The 22,209-nt window shown below is 43.5% G+C and overlaps 1 protein-coding gene across 2 annotated transcripts in view; it reads left to right on the forward strand.

The window, feature by feature from the left end:
* Positions 1 to 21,704, forward strand: part of LOC125019199 (gamma-aminobutyric acid receptor subunit pi) — a 46,505-nt gene extending 24,801 nt beyond the window's left edge. For both annotated transcript variants that reach the window (XM_047603758.1, XM_047603757.1), the window contains exons 3-10: positions 6,247 to 6,359; positions 8,178 to 8,245; positions 8,798 to 9,015; positions 12,024 to 12,106; positions 15,979 to 16,116; positions 16,286 to 16,438; positions 17,560 to 17,750; positions 17,995 to 21,704. In XM_047603758.1, the coding sequence (XP_047459714.1) occupies positions 6,247 to 6,359; positions 8,178 to 8,245; positions 8,798 to 9,015; positions 12,024 to 12,106; positions 15,979 to 16,116; positions 16,286 to 16,438; positions 17,560 to 17,750; positions 17,995 to 18,360 (1,330 nt within the window). In that variant the 3' untranslated portion in view covers positions 18,361 to 21,704. The remainder of the gene's footprint in view (positions 1 to 6,246; positions 6,360 to 8,177; positions 8,246 to 8,797; positions 9,016 to 12,023; positions 12,107 to 15,978; positions 16,117 to 16,285; positions 16,439 to 17,559; positions 17,751 to 17,994) is intronic.
* Positions 21,705 to 22,209: the final 505 nt, after the last annotated feature.

Here is a 22,209-nt window from a genome sequence, read left to right on the forward strand (position 1 = left end):
CTGTTAAGGCGTACGTCTGTGGGCTATCGCCATAGCTACGCCGTCAAATTGACACAGAAGCAAAACCATGTACAAGCCAGAGCCATAAAAGTTAACAGTTAAACTGTTCACTTAAATACAGTCACATGTTTAATGTGTCCCACTTTCTTTCTTTGACGCTTCTCATATCTGTAGGCTTATAAAGACAATAGTGTCAACGGTTCTCTTCTGTTCTCCTGTGTGGAGGGGCTTAGGGAGCTGCTAGGGATAGCATGAAAGGAAGAAACAGCTGCTTTTATCCACACATGCCTGCGACATGAACTCAGGAGGACTTTCTTTTTTTATATATATATATATTTTTTTTTTCCTCGTGGCGTCTGGTTGCTGGCCTCTGCATCTCAGAGCCTGGAATGGCTGAGGGGTCTGAGGAAGCCTCCGGAGTCCCTGATGAGCGAGAGAATAATCTCCACATATGGGAACGGCAGCGACTTTTCCTCAAATCCCATTTCACAGCGGCAAAAAAAAAAATAAAAAAAATCAGCATTCACCGCAAAGGAAGAAAAGAAGACGTTTAATGCAACCTGACAGGCGAGGCATCCAGCGTTCGAATCTAACGTTCCTGGCACACCTTGGGGATTGAGCTAATGCCGTATGTTTTACCTGCCCCTCCACCCGCACCCCCAAGGAGCCTGTCACGAGAAAATGGGCACCTCCTCTTGCCTACCAACGAAGTCACAGTGTGCACCGCACTTGCGACCGTAAAGTGGTGCGATTTGCACCCTGCATGGAGAGAAAATGAACCAATTTAAATGGTTTCTCATTCGATCTGATGCTATGAATTAGGGGGCGTTGAATGTCATTATCCGTCATTTGAATATGAATCACGTCCATTGTCCAACTTTGAAGGTCAACCGAGGACCTGCCTTATTTCAGTATTTCATACTGAAATTAAATATCTAATTTCCATACATCCAATGATGATATAATCCACAATTTGAAGCAGGCCCTCGAACGGGAATTCTCCCAGTTAACATATTATGTGAGTGTGATTAAATCCTTTATATTACTGCACCAATTAATAGAATAAAGAAAGGGAGCATGTGGTAATTAGAAATGCAGTCTAATACAGTCAAAACAGAAAGAAACGAGTGGGATGGTTGGGCTTCTCCGCCTTCTCTCTGCTGATTTCCACACACTTGCATATAAAATTAAATTGATCCCTGTGTGAATACAGAACACACATGTTGTTCTTCTCCGTGAAGCTGGAGCAGTGTGGCGGTGGCCCCGGGGGCTCCTGCAGAAGAGAGGAGGCCAGCTGAGGGAATGCGGGAAACGGAGGATGACACGAATCAATGAAACAAGGGTGAGATGATGGTTGGAGTGGAGCGAGCTGCTGAGTCGGGATGGGAAGGAGCAGGAGAATGGGGGGGTCTGCGGAGAGTGTTACTCAACTCTCTGCAGGGGTTGTGTTCAACTGAATTAATCTGTTGTGAAATGCGCAAGCTATCTGGACGGCTGCCTTCTGCGCTCTGGAGACTAGGAAAAAAGGGGAAGCGGGTGGGCATGGAGATCTGCGTGTGCGGTGGTGGTGGTGGTGGGGTTGTCACTGCAGGATCTGAAAAGGCGAGTTCCCCCACAGGGTTTGAGTCCATCATTCAAAGCCACTCTGTCTGTATTACACTGATGGAAGCCATTTCCCCGCCCACATGGAAAGACAAGACACTCTAGCTTTTCCTGTAGACCAGAGAGGCCACGGTGGTAGAGGTCACTCATGGCTGTGCGACTGTAGCTAGACTCAGTATGTACCACCCTCACTTACCGAGACTAGAGCGGATCTTAATAGATATTATTTTAATGAACAAGTCTTACATGGTCAGTGCCACGGGTTGTAGGTGGTGTCTGCTATATGAATAAATAGAGGGTATTGGCCTGAGCTTCTTCTGGATATTCACTACATTATACTGAAAGCATGTAAGCTGCAGTGAATACAGGGTTGTTGACTTTCTTCTCCTCGATTGTTCAACTTTGCCCATGTAGCTCTGCATTCATTCATTTGCTAAAAAAGAATCCATGTCTCTAACGGTCATGCTTTTATATACCTAATATCTGCACGGTAAGTTAAGATCGGTCACATTGTGACTGTTGGTTTTACTGTGTATTCACTGGTAACACTGGAGGTCAGAGGGTCTTCATGGGTGTTTTGGCAAATTCTTTGTCATTGTCCAGCGAAGCTGCTCAGTCTTTTTAGCAAACAAAGATGAAGCATTAATTGATGCAAGGAAGTTAACGGATATGGGGGACCTGAGGGTTAGGGTTAGAGGAAGAATGAGAAGGTTTGGATGTATGGTGACTGATGACTCTACAGTGGTTGGATGTGTTAGAAATGGATGGGAGGCAGAGTACACGACACTGATCACAGACTTTGTGGAGTGGTTCCGAGCAAACCACCTTCGCCTGAATGTGGACAAGACCAAGGAGCTGGTCATTGACTTCAGAGGAGCTCATTCTCCAGCAGAATGATTCCGCTCTGCTCCCATAGTGAATGCTACACAATTTCTTTTATACCCTACTCTATCCAGCTGTATAACAGCTCATCCTTTTGAACAATTGAACTACTATGACCAAGCAATTTCCCTTGAGGATCATTAAAGTCTTCTTACTTTTAAGTATGAAAGGGATGATAGTGGAGATGGGTGATGGTCTTCAAGGTCTTGTTCTGGAACCTAAGTTGTAAAGGCAGGAAGAGTGATCAAGACTCATTACTAAGAAGATTTTAATCATGCATCACCTCCAAAGTTCCAGAGTGTTAGAAACAATCATTTGTGACTGGCCAGTTAGCACATTACAAGGTGTTGCTTAGAGTCACACTGATTCATAGTGAATCACTGTCAATGCCAATAATGTTAGTAGTCGCATGACAGATGAATCGGAGATCAAATGGTGTCATGCAACATCAACCTCCAGCTGCTGGGTGAGCAGATGAAGTGACAACCTGCTAAATGTTTTTAGAAATTTTTGCAGGATTCTGGTTTGCGCCGACATGGGTGTCCATTAGTGTGTTTGCACTTTCCATAAAAGCATTTGCACAACGCCTGCTTTTGCAAAACACCGATGCCATGACTGACTTTAGAAGAGATGGTTATTTAAGGATTTGAAATTGAATTAAAGCAAAGCACAAGCTTGCAACTTCCCATGCCAGTTGCCTGCCTCTGCTCAGTCCCAGGCATTCAGTGTGTCATCCACTTATTCTTGACAGCCTGGTGGGCCAATGTGTTGGGTCTGTCAGCATGCATTGTGGGAAAATGTGGAATCTGCACACAGTGTTTTCATCTCCAGAGAGGTGGACCCTACACTACCTAAATATGAGCGGTGTTTGTCTGTGTGTGTGAGCGTGAATGTGTAGTAGGGTGACTTCTCCGGTGTGACTGGAGGCTGCAGCTGACAGGCCTCCACTCTTCATAATCGAGCTGTCTTGCACGTAAAGAAACAAAGATTAGTTGTTGATATTAACAGCTTACGTGATTCTTGGAGCATTCTGAAGACCTACTACTTTCCTTTCTTATTTTTTTTTCCCCCATTGTCAGGGCTCAGTGGATAGTGACTGTTTGGCAGGTTGGAGAGCTGAGGCCTCATCCTCGCCTGCAGGTGAAGGTTTAGACAGTCTAAAGTTAGAGTCTGGGGATTTGTAAAGATGGATAGAGTGCGAGGAGCTGCGAGCTCTTAGCACACATTCCAGCCAAAGAAGTTGTGTCTCATTGTCAGACGTAATCTATGACAAATGTCAAGAGATGAATTGCTCTGTCACTCTCTTGTGCTGTGTTACCGGGAGGAAAAATCCACAAAATATATTCTATATGTCTTGTTCAGTTCTGTTTTATTTATTCATCGCATACCTGCCACCATTTTTTTTGCTGCTATCTGCATTTGCACTGCAAATACACGCACAGTCTTAGTAAAACAGATGCAAAACCATTTGTGAAGGTAAGAAGGGTCACGCAGGCCGACCCAGATTGATAATTCAGCGTGCCAGGGGCAGAGTACTGTCACTACCATCACTAACGTGGCTTCCCCGTCGAAGGCAGTCGTCTGCTAAAACAACAGGCTGCAAGCCATGTGAGTGAGACTTTAGGCAGCATAGCAACAGTGTGCTGGGAGCAAGTTACCACGCTATCTAAGCTGATTTGACACAGTCAGGTGAAATGAGGTCTGGGGGAAGATTTCTTTTTCTGTGCTTCTCCTCTTGTCTGGTTCGGATGTGTGATTCTCAGGCCACGGGGAGGATTCAGCAGTGGAACGGCCCGTTCTCACGTCGGAGGAAATTAAAAGGAACGTCTCATAGATGAACATGGATGCTCCTGTGCTTTACTTTAATCTGTTTTTTTTTTTTTTTTCTTTTGTAGTCAGTCATGAGCTGTGATTTTAGGACATCATTCATATAAAACCAAGTCAACTCAGGCAGCATGTTGACTTATTTAGTTGACTTAGTTGAGAAGGTGGTTGTCCACCAGTTAGGAAGCATTTCCACAAACCTTGCATAGAACACAATTTGGCTACTGATATAAATAATGATGCTTTTGTATAAACAAAGTATTACTTGGTTAAAGAAAAAGAAAAAAACATTACTCATGCAATGGTCATTTGGTCTTTATGTCCTGCTGGGCATGGTTGTCTTTTCCTTTTCTATCTTTGGGGTTTGCAGCAAACATCTGTCCAAGTAAACCCCCCCTCCACACACACACACACACACACACACACACACACACACACACACACACACACACACACACACGGGCTGCTGTGTGTGTATCTTCTACCTACATATTAAAAGATGCCATTTATACAGCAGTTAGTTTGCAATGCAGCAAATAGTGGATATAGTGTATCTACAGCACCACAGCTGGATTCTAGACCACGAATCCAAGCTGAAATCTGGTATCAGGAACAAATAATTTTGTTACAGGAAGAGCTGGAGGTAGCAGAGCTGAGGATGTTGAGGTTTTCGCTGGGCCGGATCAGGATGGATAAGATCAAGGTAGGACAGGATAGGATAGGATAGGATAGGATAGGATAGGATAGGATAGGATAGGATAGGATAGGATAAAGTTAAAGAGACCATGATGAGATGGTTTGGACATATCATGAGGCAGGTTGGTGAAGATATTTATATGGTTAAAGGATGCCGAGCTTAGAGCTGCCAGGCAGGAGGTCTATAGGAAGACCAAAGGAGGAAGTTTATGGATGTGGTGAAGGAGGACGAGAAGCTGTGCAGAGATGCAGAGGATAGGGTGAGATGGAAGCAGATGATTTCCTCTGCCATGAAGGGAAAAGCCAAGAGGAAAAGAAGAAGAAATAAGGTCAGGTTTTTGACTGAAGACGCTAGGAAGTTTTTATCATTCCAGCAAGAAGCAACAGCGTTCATGGAAGACACCAGCTCCACCTGTTTCACATTAATTATCATGAAACAAGGCGACCAACTTGTTTGCAGTATTCATACAAAGGTATTACAGTAAATTAGCAAGGAATTAATGATGCTTCACAACATGTAGTGTATTCACGCCAACGCAGAAGGACTAGTGTGTGTAATAGTGCGTGAGAAGAAATCCGACCCAGTTCGCTTCGCTATTCTCACTCTGCCCGTCACACATTTGACTACAGCCGCACACAAGTGAGAGAGGGGGAAATGATGCCAGCGTACGGAGATGAATGTTTTCTGCCTCTGCACATGGCCGGATCCGTCTTGCTTTAGCCCCTCTTACATCATGGCACGTGCCCCGCGGCGTTCTCTCTGTGCAGAGCAAGCATTCCGTATTTGGAGCCTGATTTATACACAAACACACGCACCACGAGGGATGGCGCAATGAGCCTTCTGCCCCCCCGCCGCAATTGCCAACAATATAATCATCTTCCTACACTTCAATGTGCCTTAAAGGATAGCATTCAGATATAAAAAGGAGGAAAAAAGAGACCCTCATGAAAGCGAACCTTAATTTCAAAGGCATAAGTGGAAGGGGGAAAAAAAGGCAGATGCATAATTTAAATATTTTGCACCAGTCGAATTTAATATAATAACTAAAACAACATTTTTAATTTTTAATCTCCTGCCTTCTCTTCCCCTTGTCGCGGCTCGCACGGTTTTCTGCGGAACTCAGTTGACGCCCCGCGGATCGTGCGCACGCTGAGGACGAATCCACTTGTAAAGTATGCAACAAAGAAAAAACAGCTTATTTCTGCTCTTCTCTTCTTCTTCTTCTCCGTCTTTGTTCCCAGGTTGTTAGAGAGCTCGTTGCTCAACGCAGAAGTGAAGGAGGGAGAAATTCTGCCTCCTACCATTCAGAGGCTGATGAAAGGATACAACAAGTACCTCAGGCCCTTCTTTGACAGTAAGGAAACTGCCTACACATGCAGCCGGTGGGAACGACAGAACACTCGGGGGAAATTTGTGCCGTAAACGCTGACACGCACACGTTCAATTGCACTTTAATTTATGTATGAAATAGGCGTGCTCCAGTAATTCAGGTGCAAAAAGGTGAAAAAACTGTGTCAGTATAGAAATGCACAATTTACTTATAGCCTTGCATCTGCAGGAAACCAAAAAAGAAAATAAACAATATTGTCAGTCGTCTAATCCAGATTAGGGCTGCTAATACGTCTTGTGGTTTAGATTCCAGTTTCCACCAGGCAACTCATTTTATTGCAATAGCGAATCAACGTCTATCAGTCTATCAGTGGATGATTTCACGAAGAACGACGTTATGTCATACCCTGCAAATCCCCCTGCTACCGTTATTGTTCTGAGCTCTGGGAATCCTTCACAATGAGATTATGGTTTGTTTGCTCTGTGTTTGATCTGTAATAACACCTTGGACTTTACCAAGGCGAATGCTGTTCAGCATAATCGGCAGCCCTCCCGTCTGGGGATGCAGGTTTGGCAGCCGGTGATGGCAAAACCACTGATGAACACGTATTCGCACACCCACACACATGCCTTTGCATCACTAGCCATGTGAGAACATCCGCTGATATTATTATAAATCCTTTACAGCACAGGAAAGAAAAGCTTTGATCATGTTTCTCCCCACACAAAAGACATTCTTGATGGAAGTTAGTATAGAAAATACAGAAAGTATATTCAAATAGTACCATCCAACCTGAGAGTTCAGACTTTTTAAATAGATGAAACACTTAAAACCAAATCAGCATTTCTAGCAAACCATTAACCTTAAATGAATAATTTGTTTTAATGCTCTTTCTCGACTGGAGCCTAATGAGTAGATACCGTTCTTCATATTTGTTCCATTTAACTTACATTAAAAGAAAGTACACAGACTGCTGCTTAGAGTAGGAGTATAGCCAGCACAAAGATACGTGAAGATATAGAAAGAATATACACCGATCAGCCACAACATTATGACCATATAGAAGTGAATAACACTGACCCTCTTGTGACAATAATATGTTCTGTTGGGAAATCTTCAATAACGGCATTCATGTGAATGTTGCTTAGACGTGTGCCACCCACCTAGACCAGACCAGGCACCCCCACCCCATTGGAATGACACAAAAACAACTCAAAACAAGTTTAGGAACAACTCAAAAACCATGAAGAACAGAGCAAATTCACTAAATCCCAAACTGATCCAAGTGTCTGGGGCCCACAGAGGCCCTGCCCCTCAACCCATTGGCCCCCACTAACAGCACTGTGTTTCTAGACACCGCAGGACACCCTCAGAAGGATGAGATGCAACTGTTTTGAAGGCACAGGGGAGACCCGTGCAATATTTGGACTGGTCATAATGTTATGCCTGATTGGTGTACGTTGGCATGTACAGTATCCACAATGTGACAACCGGCTGATTCATTTCTCTCCCAGAAATGAAGATTGATAAGTGAGAATGGGAAGATGAAAGGCAATGTGGAAGAGCAGCAAAGTTGCCCCACTTTGATGGTGAATCAGGAAGAACTAATTCCCTCAAGGAGGTTCACACTCGACAGGATGCAGCTGTTGCAGAGATGTGGGGGTCCTTAGCATTTTTACATCAGCTTTCCTTCTGGAACATTTCCTTATACAGCCCTCTACTTCATTACATTCATCACAGAGTGCAACACTAAAGTGTGTACAGCATATTACATTTATAGGGATCATATGTGCAAACATGCATCATTATTCCTATTAACGGATCCTTTTTCTTTGTTTCTAGATGGTCCTGTGACGGTGGGCATGAGCTTGGACATCGCCAGCATTGACACCATCTCAGAGATCAACATGGTGAGACGATCACACTTGAATGCAATATTGGAACAGTATAAATGGTTGCTCATAAATGGTAGAATAATGATGCATCTTTAAAATCTGTTTAAATAATTGATACATCACCAACATTTCTTAAGAAATGGTGCTTTACTTCCTGTGATGTTGAGCGTTGTTGGGGAGGTTTTACTCGGAGCTTGTTGCCACACCATGCACAAAAAAAAAGAAAAAAAAAAAGATTATGCAGTCACACATGATGTAACAGCAGGACTTACAGAGAGTATGACCTGCACAGAAAATATGTTCAGCGTTAGAAAAACCAGAACAGACTTGCTGACTTAAGGCAAAGCAGTGGATTATTGCTTTAGGGACACAGGCTCCAGGACGCGACGGCATAAAACCCACCCAAGCAAAGAAAGGAAATTAAAAAAAAAGCTGCAAGCTGACTAATTGAATATAAAAACACAAAGGATCGTATGTGAAATTTGACTTCGCTGTCAGCATAATATTGACGTGTTTGTTAAAGAAGTCTATTAGTTCTGATGCGACCTCTGGGTTCCAATCTTGCAGGACTACACCGCCACCATATTCCTCCGCCAGCGCTGGACCGACGAGCGCTTGGTGTTTGAGGGCAACAAGAGCCTGAGCCTCGACGGCCGGCTGGTCGAGCTCCTCTGGGTGCCCGACACCTTCATCGTCGACTCCAAGAAGTCCTTCCTCCATGACATCACCGTGGAGAACAGGCTGATCCGCATCTTCCCCAACGGCACCGTCCTTTACGCGCTGAGGTGGGCTAAACAATGAAGACGTTTGGCTTCTTATCCCGTTTTGTTTTAAATCTCTCTCCCATCAGACAAAGAAAAGTAGGCCATGGGAATGGAGACGGAAATTGGCCGAGGGAAGGAGCGTGGGTTGACATCATATGATTGCAAAGCAGAGCGTTGTGACAGTTCTATTACTCTGGCACTGGTTCGTCTGAGTGTGGGAGCATGTTATGCGTCGATAGCGCTGTGCGCTAACCTGTGTCCCGCTAGGATCTGGGAAACAGATACTGCGTTGCGTGCGAGGCTTAACACCTGACAAGCGCCGAGCAAGCTCCTGAAACGTGCCTTGACATTTGGATTAGGCAGGCCGAGCGGCCGGGTTACGGACAGTGGGTTAATGTGTTCAGCTCCTTTAAACCTGCGTTGACAGGATTTGCACATCGCACTCATCTGTGGATGAGGTGGCGCAGGTTTGACGGGTTTTTGTGCCTTTAATTTTCTGCTGGATGCCCATTTGTGGGTGTCACGTTGTACACGAGGCACCCTGGTTTGCGCGTCCCGGCTCAGTTCAGTCTGTAGTTCTTCAACAATACAAACATCATTAAGGTATTGCGCCGCCCTTCTCACAACGGAACTAACATTTTGAACATGCTCAACATTTCATTCCTATTTTTGTTTGCTAACAAGTGCACGACATTGTTATGTGCAGCATGACTCATTTGTTGATTTTCTTGTTTTTTTTCTTTTTTCCCGTTGAATGTGTTTGTGTGTCTGCAGCCCGCTCTTCACGGACCTTTGCCTCGATACAGTAGAGCACGGAGAACTTCACGCTCCCTGTGCTTCACTGTCAGAGGAAGTGTGGGAGGAGGGTGGCGCTTCACAGTCAGAGAGCAGGAGTTGTGAGAGTAAGACAAGCCAAAAAAAAAAAAAAGAGATAGTGAAGCAGAGAGAGAGAGAGAGAGAGAGAGAGAGGCATGGTCACCTCGGGGGAATTTGCAGTGTAAAGAAAAAAAAAAGAAGCACAGAGTGAAGTGAAGAAATGTGAAGAGCTGAAGGAGAAGGACATCTGTTTTCAGAGCTGCGCTGTGGGGGAATACACAGGAGATCACAGGGGTAATGGTGGTCAAAGGATGGGCAATTAAAGAGGGAAGATGAAACAAAAATGTAACAAAGACAGAAATCACAACTCCATCTGCCAGTAGTGTAAAGACTGGTAAATTTATGGGAGGATGCATGGTAGGTGCATGATAGACAGATACCCAGTATGCACACTTTGGACTTGACTTGAAGTTCAACATTGATCTACAGATTCTGGAGGACACAGAACACAGTACACTCGAGGACACCTGTAAAATGCATTCTGGGATACTTGGCTTTCCAAGGTCCACACAAGTTCCCTCCCAGTGCATGCTAGATAAAACTTGCGGACCACGACACGTACTTTGAATTAAAACAGTAGTTGGGCAGCGACTGAAGAAGTTTCACAAGAACACACAACCGCCCATAGGCTCTCTGTGGGTTAACCTATAGCTCATTAGCGCTTAGAAATTTCAGCAAGATACATTTTATACACCAGTGTCACATCCATTGTCCAAGAATCAGATGTAGAAATGAACAGAACATCTAATAAATAGTTCTATATGTTGATTTATGCATCAAAAAAAAGGACACACTTTAAAATCTTGGCAGAAAGAAGCTCAAAGCACGTGCAATTCTTGGGTTGTTTTATTCTTCATCCCCTCGCAAAAGAATAATTAGTCAGTATTTTTGCACATGTGGGAGCGTTCCAAACGAACTCAAACCCCTCCTTAGAGAACCGGACCAGGTTCACTTGGACTTTTCTTACTAGCTTCGTTCAAGAAAGAAACTGCTGCACTTTAGATATGGAATGAAGAACACATCAAACAGGCACGGTCTACAAAGTTAGGTTTTAATCCTATATTCAGCACATATATATAAGCGAGTGTGCTTCTCTAACTATGTCAGAAGTACTTGTACAATGGAAACAGTGGGAACTTTAACATGAAAGACATGAATTGTACTTTACTGCATTCTCATCAGTCTCTTTTTGCGCTTAGATGTGATGTCTGTGGGCTAATATACAACAATACGAGTGCAGCAGCAGCAGCCACAGCAGGAATCTTATCCCAAGCTACGCAGACAGTAGTTCAGATGAGCAAAGGGCAGCGAGTTCGAACTGTTTGAACCCAACGAGAACTGAGGTTACATGTGAAAATACCCTGAAGTGCGAAGACAAGAAATGCAGCCATGTTCAAAATTACACTCCCTTCAGCACCGAATCGGCCAATAGAAGGCCTCCAGAGGTTGTGACACTTACATGACTCAATGCTCGCCAGAGGAAAGCCGATAGTGGATACAATATTTTCCCTTAAGCTATGTAGATAAATGAAGGATAGAAATTCTGTGTATTATTATAATTATAAAACCTTTCTGTATGTGAATCAACTACATATTTAATGTAAGTACAAACAGAAGACAAGGCTTGATGCTTCTGACTGTTATAATTTATTTCAGTGTATATGCTGTATGTTGATTTAATTCTGGTTTCCCAGGATGCTCTAATTCCACAGAAGATGACATGTAGTTGTGTCTGCATTCATTCCTCATCCATCACATCGCGAATGTTTTCGCGTTGCAATCGTAGATAACTGGGACGTGCTATTTCTCCATCAGCCTGTCACTGTAAATTCATGAGAGCGTGTAACCAGTGTCTCTGATCATCTCTCCCAGCTGGATTCAGAAATGAGACGACGCCTAGTTTGAAGCTCAGAGCTTAACTCTTAACTCAGCACTAATTTCTTAATAATAACTCCTGAGAATACGTGACAACTGGGTGCTAAACTTTGAGACCAATTTATGCAGATGCGCCTGCAGAGAGATGCTTTGTGTGCGTGGGAGCAACGGGAAGCAAATCGTTAACCGTTCAAAAGCAAATATCACCTGCTGCAGGTTTTGTCTCTCAAGAAATCTCCTTTTATGAATAATAACCATGTTGTATTTTATTTTCCTAGGATTACCACCACCGTGGCTTGCAACATGGATCTGACCAAGTATCCCATGGACAAGCAGACGTGCACGCTTCAGCTGGAGAGCTGTAAGGACACTTCATGCTTACTTGATAAGGAAAATGTGAACTGTGCTGCTCAAGGCTGTGACAGGGAGCAGATTTTCGAGTAAATCTGATCAAACCGAGGGATCGCACAGATCCCTTTCTCTCATCTCCTACACTGGTGCTGTGTGTATGATTGCGTCTGCACGCTTGTACCACAGAAGGCACAAACTGGGGCACCAGTCACGGTCGAATGTCCTCCAGTGTATGTTTGTCTGAGATAAAGGATTTGATTACTGCCATAATAACATAAAATAACAGGCTCTTTAACTGTTTGGTTGATAGGCCTATATCTAATATTTTCTTGAGAAAATACCATTCTTACAGTTGCTTCATTCAACTTCAGCCGATTCCGTCTGTTCATCTGCCTACGTTCATTAACTCATAATCACAAACCAGAGTATCATTGTAGAATATCAAAAACTGACAAAGACATGCCAAGAACAACAATTCTAAGCAGCACAAATTAGCACAGTATGGACACAGAACTGTTCCTCAACCAAGTGAAGCTCAACCAAGTAGAGCTCTCCCTGGTGGCTGGCTGCAGTATAGGTCTTAAGGACCACCTCCTCTTATGTTAGCCGATGGGACTTGAGCCAAACTAAAATACTAAAATACACGGCAAGAATGGTTTCTGTCATTTTAGGTAAGGTATAATTTTGGTGCACATCCAAGTGTCATTTTTTTTTTTAGATACGTTTTGTTTTAACGGGCATACTGCCGACTTCCAGTTACCATGCCAACCACCTCGAAACGTGGCCCCGTGTGACTCTGAGAGCATATAATAAGTACGATGTATAATTCAACATTTCTCTGTGACTAGTGGAGGTAGAGCAGAGCGTAGTGTTAATTTAACGAAAACGCGAGTGAGTCTGATGGAAGTGTGGTCGGGTCGTCGGTACCGTGTCTCACGCGTGGATCCACTCTCAGACCGCACTGCGCAGACTAAAAATAGTGTCAGTTTAGCCAAATGCAAGGAAGTGGGGATGCGTCGTCCATATTTATATACAGTCTATGGTTTGGTAAAATAAAACAACAAATTGCATGTAATTTCAGCAACTGTAGAGATTTTTTATGACCCTTCCATTTAAATGATGTCAAAGGTTGGTAGCTATTTGCCAAAGTGTCACCCTCCTCCTCCTCCTCCTCCGTTTACTTATGCATCACCTCTTTGCCCATTTTCAAATTAGACACAGGTCAGACGGAATAGGCAGAGCCGAGACAGTGCCGAGCTACAAAACCACTCTTTACGAATCCTGAGTGTGACACTGCAGAAGGGTTCAAGGGATGGTAGAAGTCCATCTTTTAGACACTTGCTGTGCTCACTGCCCCGCCACGGTTTTTATCAGTGAGATCTACAGAGAGTCCTATTTTTATGTGATAAACTGATCCCTGGCACCTTACAGAAATACACTCATCTACATTTAGACATTTCTAAATGTAGTTCTGGAGGATTAAGAGGACCAGTTTGTCTAATCGTGATGTATTTTCATGGCTTTGGAAATGCACTGGCAGTGAGGTTTTTAATTAGAGCACATTATTGTTAAATTGCATGACAAGATGGATTATTATTTTTTTTGGGCTGCGCAAGACACCCTCCCCCCCTTCGCGCTCCCTTCCCTCGCTCATCTTCCTTTCGAGTTTCCTTTCGCTCCACGCTGTTGCATGACAGCCAGCCAGGCTAAGCTACGTCTGTCTGATCCCTGCTACGAGCCACGAGCACGACCAGGACCTCAGCGCCACATAAAACATTTAGCCTGAGCTCCGTTGCTGCTTAGCAGACAAAGAGACATCTGGAGGTTAACGTTAGGTAACAGAGACGGTGATGGATCCTTCCGACATTTCAGTAATTCCATGCAAAATATCTGCACCCCCCCCTCTCCCTCCCGCCGTCTCTGTTTACTCTGTCTCTTCATGTTGATGTATATTCAAGGATTTATTGCTCCTAATGCTGCGCCAAAAGTGGCTCCCTCTGCACAGGAGCGAGCTCTTTAAAGAAAGTGTCTTTGTGGGAGTGAGTGAGGCATTCATATCTGGATAGCGGGGAAATATTCAGCTGGTTTCCGACGGCGGAACAGAGTCAGAGGACGGCGGCTTTCTTTTGTGATCCTCACTTTGATTTAATTTGAACCGTGATCCTTTTGTGTAAGCTCCTATAGTGTTGATGTGATTACTTGCTTTCGAGGTGGGGGGGGGTGGGGGGCATGGGGCAGGCTGAATGCATCTCCCATGTAACTCTTTCCGTGCTGTTGCTCAGCGTATCGCTACCCATCGCCGTCTCTAATTTGTACAGTAACGTCGGGGCTTCTGGGTCAGGAAAATAATGAGTTCTTCCACCGAGCTGGAGAAGTCACAATGAGAGAGAAAATGGCGCATTTAGAGGACCTTTCAGCATCAAAGTCACCACTGGCTTTCATTAGAGAACTTTGCTCCCAGTGTCGCGGCTCTGGTCAATAATACATCGCCCCTCGCGCGTTTCAACGGGATGAGCAACAGCAAAGTAATGAGCATTTCATGCACTGCGCTGCTTCATTAGAGAGGTGTGTTCCAGCTTCAGCCAACAGCGACTCCTCGCACTTTTCTTATTCTCTTGCTCCCTCTGCAGAGAAATAAGGAAAATACATCCAAACCACGGGCATCCCGTCCCTCCTCACACCGTAATCACGGCGTCTTTGTCCAGATTCATTTTCCATTCTTTCTTGCTCCAAGTTTTATTTGGGTTATCTGGGTTCTCTAGGGCCCAGTGCATTATGCATGATTAAGCTGTTATGTCATCAGGCGAAACTTGAGCTCTTCATCACGACTCTTTTGTTTTCCCTCTTTGAAGAAACGCCCATTAGCGATTCCTGTTGTGTCGAAATAGTGAACGACGGGATAATTCTATCCACATATCACATACATGAAACAAGTCGGGCTGCAGTGGTCGCATGCCGCTTAAATTTATACCATGTTCACGTGTCATTCTGTGCAGATCTTACACGTGTGCTTACTATAGCTTTTCAAATGTTGTTCTCACATTCTGTTAGATTCTTGGCAAAATCTCTCTCTCTCGTGTTGATATTCAGCATTAGGGGGAGTTTACCACCCACTACGGGTTGCAATCCCAAACAACTCAGCTGTAACAGGATCAGACCATAGCAGAGCTTTAGCAATTATCAGTCCCAGCTGTTCCTCCACTGTCACTTTGGGGTTTAGCGAAGGAAACACTACATCAGGCATAACATTATGACCACCTGCCTAATATTGTGTAGGTCTCCCTCGCGCCTCCAAAACAGTTCTTCAGAGAATGGACATGTTCCTTCTGAGGGCGTCCTGTGGTGTCTGGTAACAAGATGTTGTTGGTGTTCGGGGCTTTGGGACCGGGGTGTTGAGGGAAGGGGCTTCTGTGGATCATCCCACAGATACTTGATCAGTTTAGGTCTAGTGAATTTGGAGAACAGATCAACACCATGTGTCGTTCATGTTGTTGTTGTTTTTTTATTTGTTCCTAAAGCGTTTGTTTATGTCTGTGTCAGACTATATCCTGCTGGGGATGGTGGAGGTCCCTGGTGGCACATGTGGTGGCTCATGTTAGCATGGTTGCCAGAGACATGGATCCTAATTCCTATTCATTTGAAGACGTTTGTTGGCCTTCCCCTGATGACTGCAGTATTCTCTCTATAACCTTTTTTAGCTCACGTAAACCGATAGGGTAACTAATGAGCTGGAAGCAAACACAAGCGACGGCTGACATTTAATTAAAAAGAATTAGGTGATTATTCTGTCACATTACATGCGTACCCATTGTCATTGGTGGTCATACAGCATCACGGATTGATTACAGCACTGATCAATTTCCTGCTGTTCTTCTTCTGCAGGGGGCTACAACATCAACGACGTTATGTTCTACTGGACCCGAGGCAACGAGTCAGTCAGTGGTTTAGACACTCTCCAGCTGGCCCAGTACACCGTAGAAGACCACTACACATCTGTCTCAGAGGCCATTTATGAAACCGGTGACAATGACATTCAGAAAAACTGTTTAATGTTCCTGCCAGCTCCTTATTAATGTTTAAACCACAGCGTTGAATCGTTAAATACTGTGAAATTAGCCTCGTCTTTTCGCTGATTTGATTCTGTGGAGTCACAAGCAGACAGATATACGATCTGTTTCTCCTTTCAAAGGTCATTATCCCAAGCTGGTGTTCCACTTTGAGCTGAAGAGGAGCATTCTCTACTTCATCCTGGAGACCTACGTCCCCTCGAGCCTGCTGGTGGTCCTCTCGTGGGTTTCCTTCTGGATTTCCCTGTCCTCTGTTCCAGCACGAATTTGTATAGGTATGGAAATTAAAAATGTATTTTTACAGCACACCAAACCTTATCGACTGCCATGGACAAAAGCAAGTGCATCCTATGTAAATAACTGGACAAACCAAAGTGATTCTCATTGATTCAGTACCTCAGATTGCTTTACTTTTATTTCTTCGCTTGGCCATTCCCTCTCTTTTCTGATTCTCTGGTGAATTCTTCTAGTGTCATATAACACCTCCATTCATTACAGTTAGCATGAGGTACTTCTTCTGAAAATCTGTCTTTCCAGTCTTTGATTCAGCTCCCCAGAGGGCATTATTCCAAATGACCTAACCTAACCCCCTCCCCTACATGTAGTAGTTTTCTCTTATCAGCTCTTTGGACTGCAAAAGCGTTTTCCTTGCAGGCCTCCAGTGCAGGTTAGATTTGTACAGTTTCTCTCTGTGACTGTAGACTCATCGCTTTACACACAGTTACAGGAGCTACCAACAGACCCTATGATATGAAGTCTGGTAAAACACTATTTAGATGAGGTTTCTGTGGGGATTCAAGATATGTACCTAGCTTTTCTAGAAGACTGCAACATGTGTTGGTCAATGCAGCTGCTGCGTACTGATGTGACAAATGTGCATTTGTCTGCTCTCACATTAACATAAGGGGCCTTTGCTTAATTTTAGGGAGAAGAAGTGTCAATTTAGGACAATTTGAGAGTGGTATTTGGTAGGAACATCCAAACATAGACATTCTGTTAGTTTAAGTCCACCATTTCTTCAGGGATCAACTCAGAACAAACTACAAATTATTCCAGATCTCAGCATAGGAGATGTAAAGGGAAGTTTTGATAGGGTTTATGTCAAGCTCAACCATAACCCTAACCCACCAAAACCCTGTAGCACCAAGTTTAACTTTAATGATCAGACAATCTGACAAAGCAAACATTTATTCGATGTTTCTATTAACTACCTTTGTGCAAATGGTAACGTAATTAACAGGGCTCTAGTTAAACTTGAAAATGGTGAAAAAAACAACATAGAAAAAACAATGATGCTGCTTTAGATTCAGTGGATCTTTGAGTTTAGGGTTGGGGTTAGGGAAATCCCTTCTTGTATCCCTTCTCGACTTGTGTCTTTGTGCGTATCCTGTGCCAGGAGTGACTACAGTACTGACCATGACCACTCTGATGATGGGAGCGCGGACCTCGCTGCCCAACGCCAACTGCTTCATCAAGGCCATTGACGTCTACTTGGGAATCTGCTTTAGCTTTATCTTTGGAGCGCTCATCGAGTACGCCGTGGCCCACTTCTGCACCCTCACTCATGCTGACGCACACATAGTCATGGTGAGAGACCTCCTGGATGTACTGCGTCACTGTTAGTTGTTGTGGTTCACTGCTGTTGCTCCTGTGATTGTTGCGGTCATAGTTATTGTGTTCATCGTGGTGGTCGCTGTCATCATTTTCTTTAATCATCATCCTCATGTCATCAAGAGCACTGTGGGGTGAGTTGAACAAGTGCTTCCAGTTCTTAGATTTGTCATGCTTTCGCTTCCATTCAAACCTTCTTTTGCCTCTCACTCCCTTGCAGTATGGACATCACATGCACGATTTCGACGATGAAATGAACGGCATCCTCACCACCATCTCCAGTCACTCCAAGCGGGCCAAGAGACGCAAGGAGGCTGCTGCGACTCCTCCCCCAGCTCCTGATTCAACAGAACTCGCTGTCCGACCCTCCAGCCCAACGGCCAGTGAGGATAAGCCCGAGGCGTCGCCTCCAGAGCCCACCAACCGGTGCCTCACTGTCCTGGCCACCCTCCGCAAAATTCTCGGCTCTATAAGCTGCTGTCATATAGAGAACCCCCACCACATAGACAACTACTCCAGAGTCACGTTCCCTCTGTCTTTTGTCATGGTCAACCTGCTCTACTGGACATATTACCTGTACTTTTAGCATTTGCTGGAGTGCAGCATGTGTCCCGGAAGGTGTGAGATAGAGAGTGTATGTAGACCAGAGGTGTATGTTACTGTATGTATGTACAGTCAGTGTTATTTTGGTGTGTTCTGAGATGGGTGTGTGCGTAATTTCTACGTTTGGATTTGTGAGCAAGGTAGAATACTCACATAGGGTTGTTTTCAGTGGAAAAGTGAACCTTATCATTGCAGCTCCATTTTAATATGTGCTCGAACAAAGTGGTAGAATTCAATTTCATTCAGTCCTGACCCTGACTATGTGGGATTTGATCAATTCTGACACTATTAAGCTAAAACAAAGGTAAAATGTCTCATCGCAGCGTATTCATTTTAAGATGGAGGTGTAATTTAAGGCTTTATGGAAGAATTTGCCGGCACTTTTGAAATTGCCATTTCGCTTTGATTCTACGTTGTGAAGGACTGATCACTGACATTTTACAACTCCATCTTCCATCTTTGCCTGCGGGTACAGCGTTTAGAGTGAAATGGGAAAAATAACGGCTAGCGGAAGAGTGCTGAAAAAGACAGAAGAGGGAGGCGGGTCTTCGAAACTCTAAGCCAGTCTCCAGAGGAAATTCAATTCTGCTCGCTGTTTGAAAATCTCTCTTGTCTTATGTGTCCTTCTCTGAGTTATCTTTAATTTTCATACAACTAGTTATAAGCTTGTAATTATACAACCAAGCTACCCTGACAAAATATTTTTTTCTATGGTGTTTCAGTCGATACAGGGATAAAATAGCTTCAGTGCTATTTTGTTGCAAACAAATTCCACTCTATGGCGCTCGGATGACGCGTATGACTACGTCTCTGCTGTTACTCTTCTGTCCATCTCCACTTAAAGTCCACCATAACGATCTGATTGACCAGGCAGGTATTTTCCAGAGCATAACCAGTTCCCTAAGGACAGGTTCCAGACCACCTTTCCACCATAACATAGGGGTTAGTTGGTCTGTCTTCCAGGTTGTAATCAATCGCTTTACCTGATGTGGAATAGGTTGCTGTATGCTTCTACAGAATATCTTCTCCTTCAGAGGTGTCTGGCACCAATATTGCAGCTTTCAGCATATACTTTAAACTAAGGTTTTATATGTATAGCCTCGATAAAACTAATCAAGTTATTCATATGCTATTATTTCCTGATTATTGACTGTTTGAAAGCTCGTAGTGTTTAGGTCATGTCAGAACTTTGTCTTGACTGCCCTGCGAACACAAACCGAATCAGGTTTTATATATATATATATATGTATAAAACAGAAAAAGGCTGCTTGTCTTGATGGTTCCACTAGCCGCGACGCAAGGAGTAGCCAGTTAGCTTGTGGTTCAAGAGCGTCCCCTTGCTTCACTTGCATCAAAATAATTTAAAGCATCATGGAGGAGAATGTGTTTTAAATTAAAAGTAGACCTTCTGAGAAGAATATTAAATTGGTTGAATCTTAATAATTTTCAAATAATTCATTCTGTTTGATCTTGTATATTGTTGTAAGTCAAATTTGAACTTTTTTGGGAAAACAAGTTTTAGCAATCACATTTTTATTGATATTGTAGCAGTTAGTCAAAAAATGGCAATTATGCTGTTAGGCTAACGATATGATCGTTTATTTATCTTTATTTATGTAACTATATCTTATTAGTTAATTCAATATGGAACACTTGGTATTACCCGGGCAGGCATAATACACAAGACAGGGGTGGATATACAGTCCAGCAACAGCTGGAACGACAGATATAATATTATAGTAATATATAAACTCGATGCAGTATTCTCTCCTTATGGCCTGCTGGTAGTGTTTCTCACTGTGCTTCTGTAACACATAAAGCAGTAGACAGACCTTGATGTGCCAGGCATTGTAGAGTAATTTGAATATGAATGGAACGGCCAAAGCGGTTTCAAGAGGATGTCGTCACTGGCGGATTATCAGAATGCAAAAAAAAAAAAAAAAAAAAAAAAAATCTCGAATATGGTTTGATAAAACTCCTCCCCTCTGTTCTTTTAAGCCATTGCCACCTTCTGCTTTGTGAGTATTGAGTGTTTCAGTTCAGGTGGTAACAGTTTGTCTGCTGCCAGTGACGTGAACCAAAGAGTTTTAATTTTCCCTCTTGGTTTCAGCTTCAGTTCCTGGAAGATTTCTCTTTTTAAGTGCATCTTCAAATGTTGATATCATGTTTGGTATTCGTAGGAGAACTCTGAAACAGCATGCCGTCAGTGAGCAGGTGAACATGACACTTCATATACCAGATAGGCGTCAGGATTCAGTTGAGGTGCACGTTTATTTATTGCTGTGTTCAGTATTGCCGTGACAAGCTCTCACTCATTTAAATGAGCGCAGAATGAAACAGTCCATTTCGCCGCAACGCAAGTCTCGGAGGTTCCATTTTTAAGTGCAACCCTTCGATGTTAATGACAAGCTAATATAACTTATGTTCTACTAACTCTTTATGTTTCTATTTTAGCTGCATTGCTTCTCATGTTTGAACCTGTTTTTTGAACCGTCAACTATCAACACTCGCTAATTGCTCTCATTGCCTGATACCAATAGAAAAGTAGGATTTTCTTCAGTTTACCTCCTTCCTGCATGAATATCAAGTGTTTCTTCTTCTTCTTCTTCTTCTTCTTCTTTGTTTGATTTTTGGTTTTGGTTTAACATCATCGTAAAAATGCTTCGCCGGAGCTTTTTGCAACTAGGACCAGATCTACGTTTCGTTCATCTGCCTCCCACAGATCTGGGTCTTCTGTTTGGAAATCCGGGAGCGCTGACCCGTTGAAAAGGTTAACGCGATAAAACACAGACTGTCGGGTTTTATACAATACAGCACCAGGGTCTTAGTTTTGATAGTAACCTACTCAGCGAACAGTACAAGAGATGAATGCCAATATGGAGCCAAAGAACAAGTACTAAAGCTTCCAGCGTGGGTGGAGCATCAGTTGTCTGCTATCGTTATTATTGGATGGCTCCAAATACCCGTGGAGGGGGTGAACAATGTGAACACCATTGCCAGGACAGATTTTTTTGGAGCTACTTTTCAGCAACTTTTGGGAACAGGAAAATAAATAAATAAATGAATAAAATAAGCAGAAATGGCTACCGCTGGACTGCCCTTTCTTTACCTTTTTTTGGGACGTGTTAGTTAGCGCTTCCACATGACGCTGGATACCAACCTCAACAACGTGGGACATCTTCATGTGAAATGTATTTATATACACTAGTAGCACCACGCTAATATCGGCATCCGTTCGCTTAACCTGTTGTAAATAAATAGTAACACTATGCATGTTTAATTGGTGTATGAATATGAATGATAGCAATAAAAAGAGCTTAACGTGTGCATTGGTGATGCTCTCTACACTTTTTTTTTATGTGGGACATTAGTGCACGGAGCTGTCGTCATAATTTAACTTAGTTGAAAAGTGGATCATTTAAATTAGGAGAGAACTGGGTCGGAGCTCGCAGACTTGTGTATTCTGTGCACGTGAGTTTGCAGATGTTAGGGCAGCAGGGCCTCAGTGAGGGGGTGGGGGTGGGTGAGTGTTAATTCCCTGAGTCAGCAGAATACCGAGTGAGAAGATCTGAGCTCCACACGCTTACACTTTGAATGTGTGAGTTCTGTAAGAAAGTCTCCTTTTAAGACGTTCAGGGCCACTTCGCTCTTTGCCGGTTTCCAAGTGGAAGCAACGATAACAGAATTCTTTAAATGATTTTATTAACCAGAAGCAGGGAATTCGGGTAAACTTTGAAATTAATTCCTTTTCATGGAGGTGACGAAAACGACTTTTTTTTTTTTTTTGCAGCTAACTCCAGCTCTGGAAGTTCTGCACTATATGTAGTTGCTT

This window comes from Mugil cephalus, chromosome 13, assembly GCF_022458985.1.
Source record: "Mugil cephalus isolate CIBA_MC_2020 chromosome 13, CIBA_Mcephalus_1.1, whole genome shotgun sequence".
NCBI lineage: Eukaryota > Metazoa > Chordata > Actinopteri > Mugiliformes > Mugilidae > Mugil > Mugil cephalus.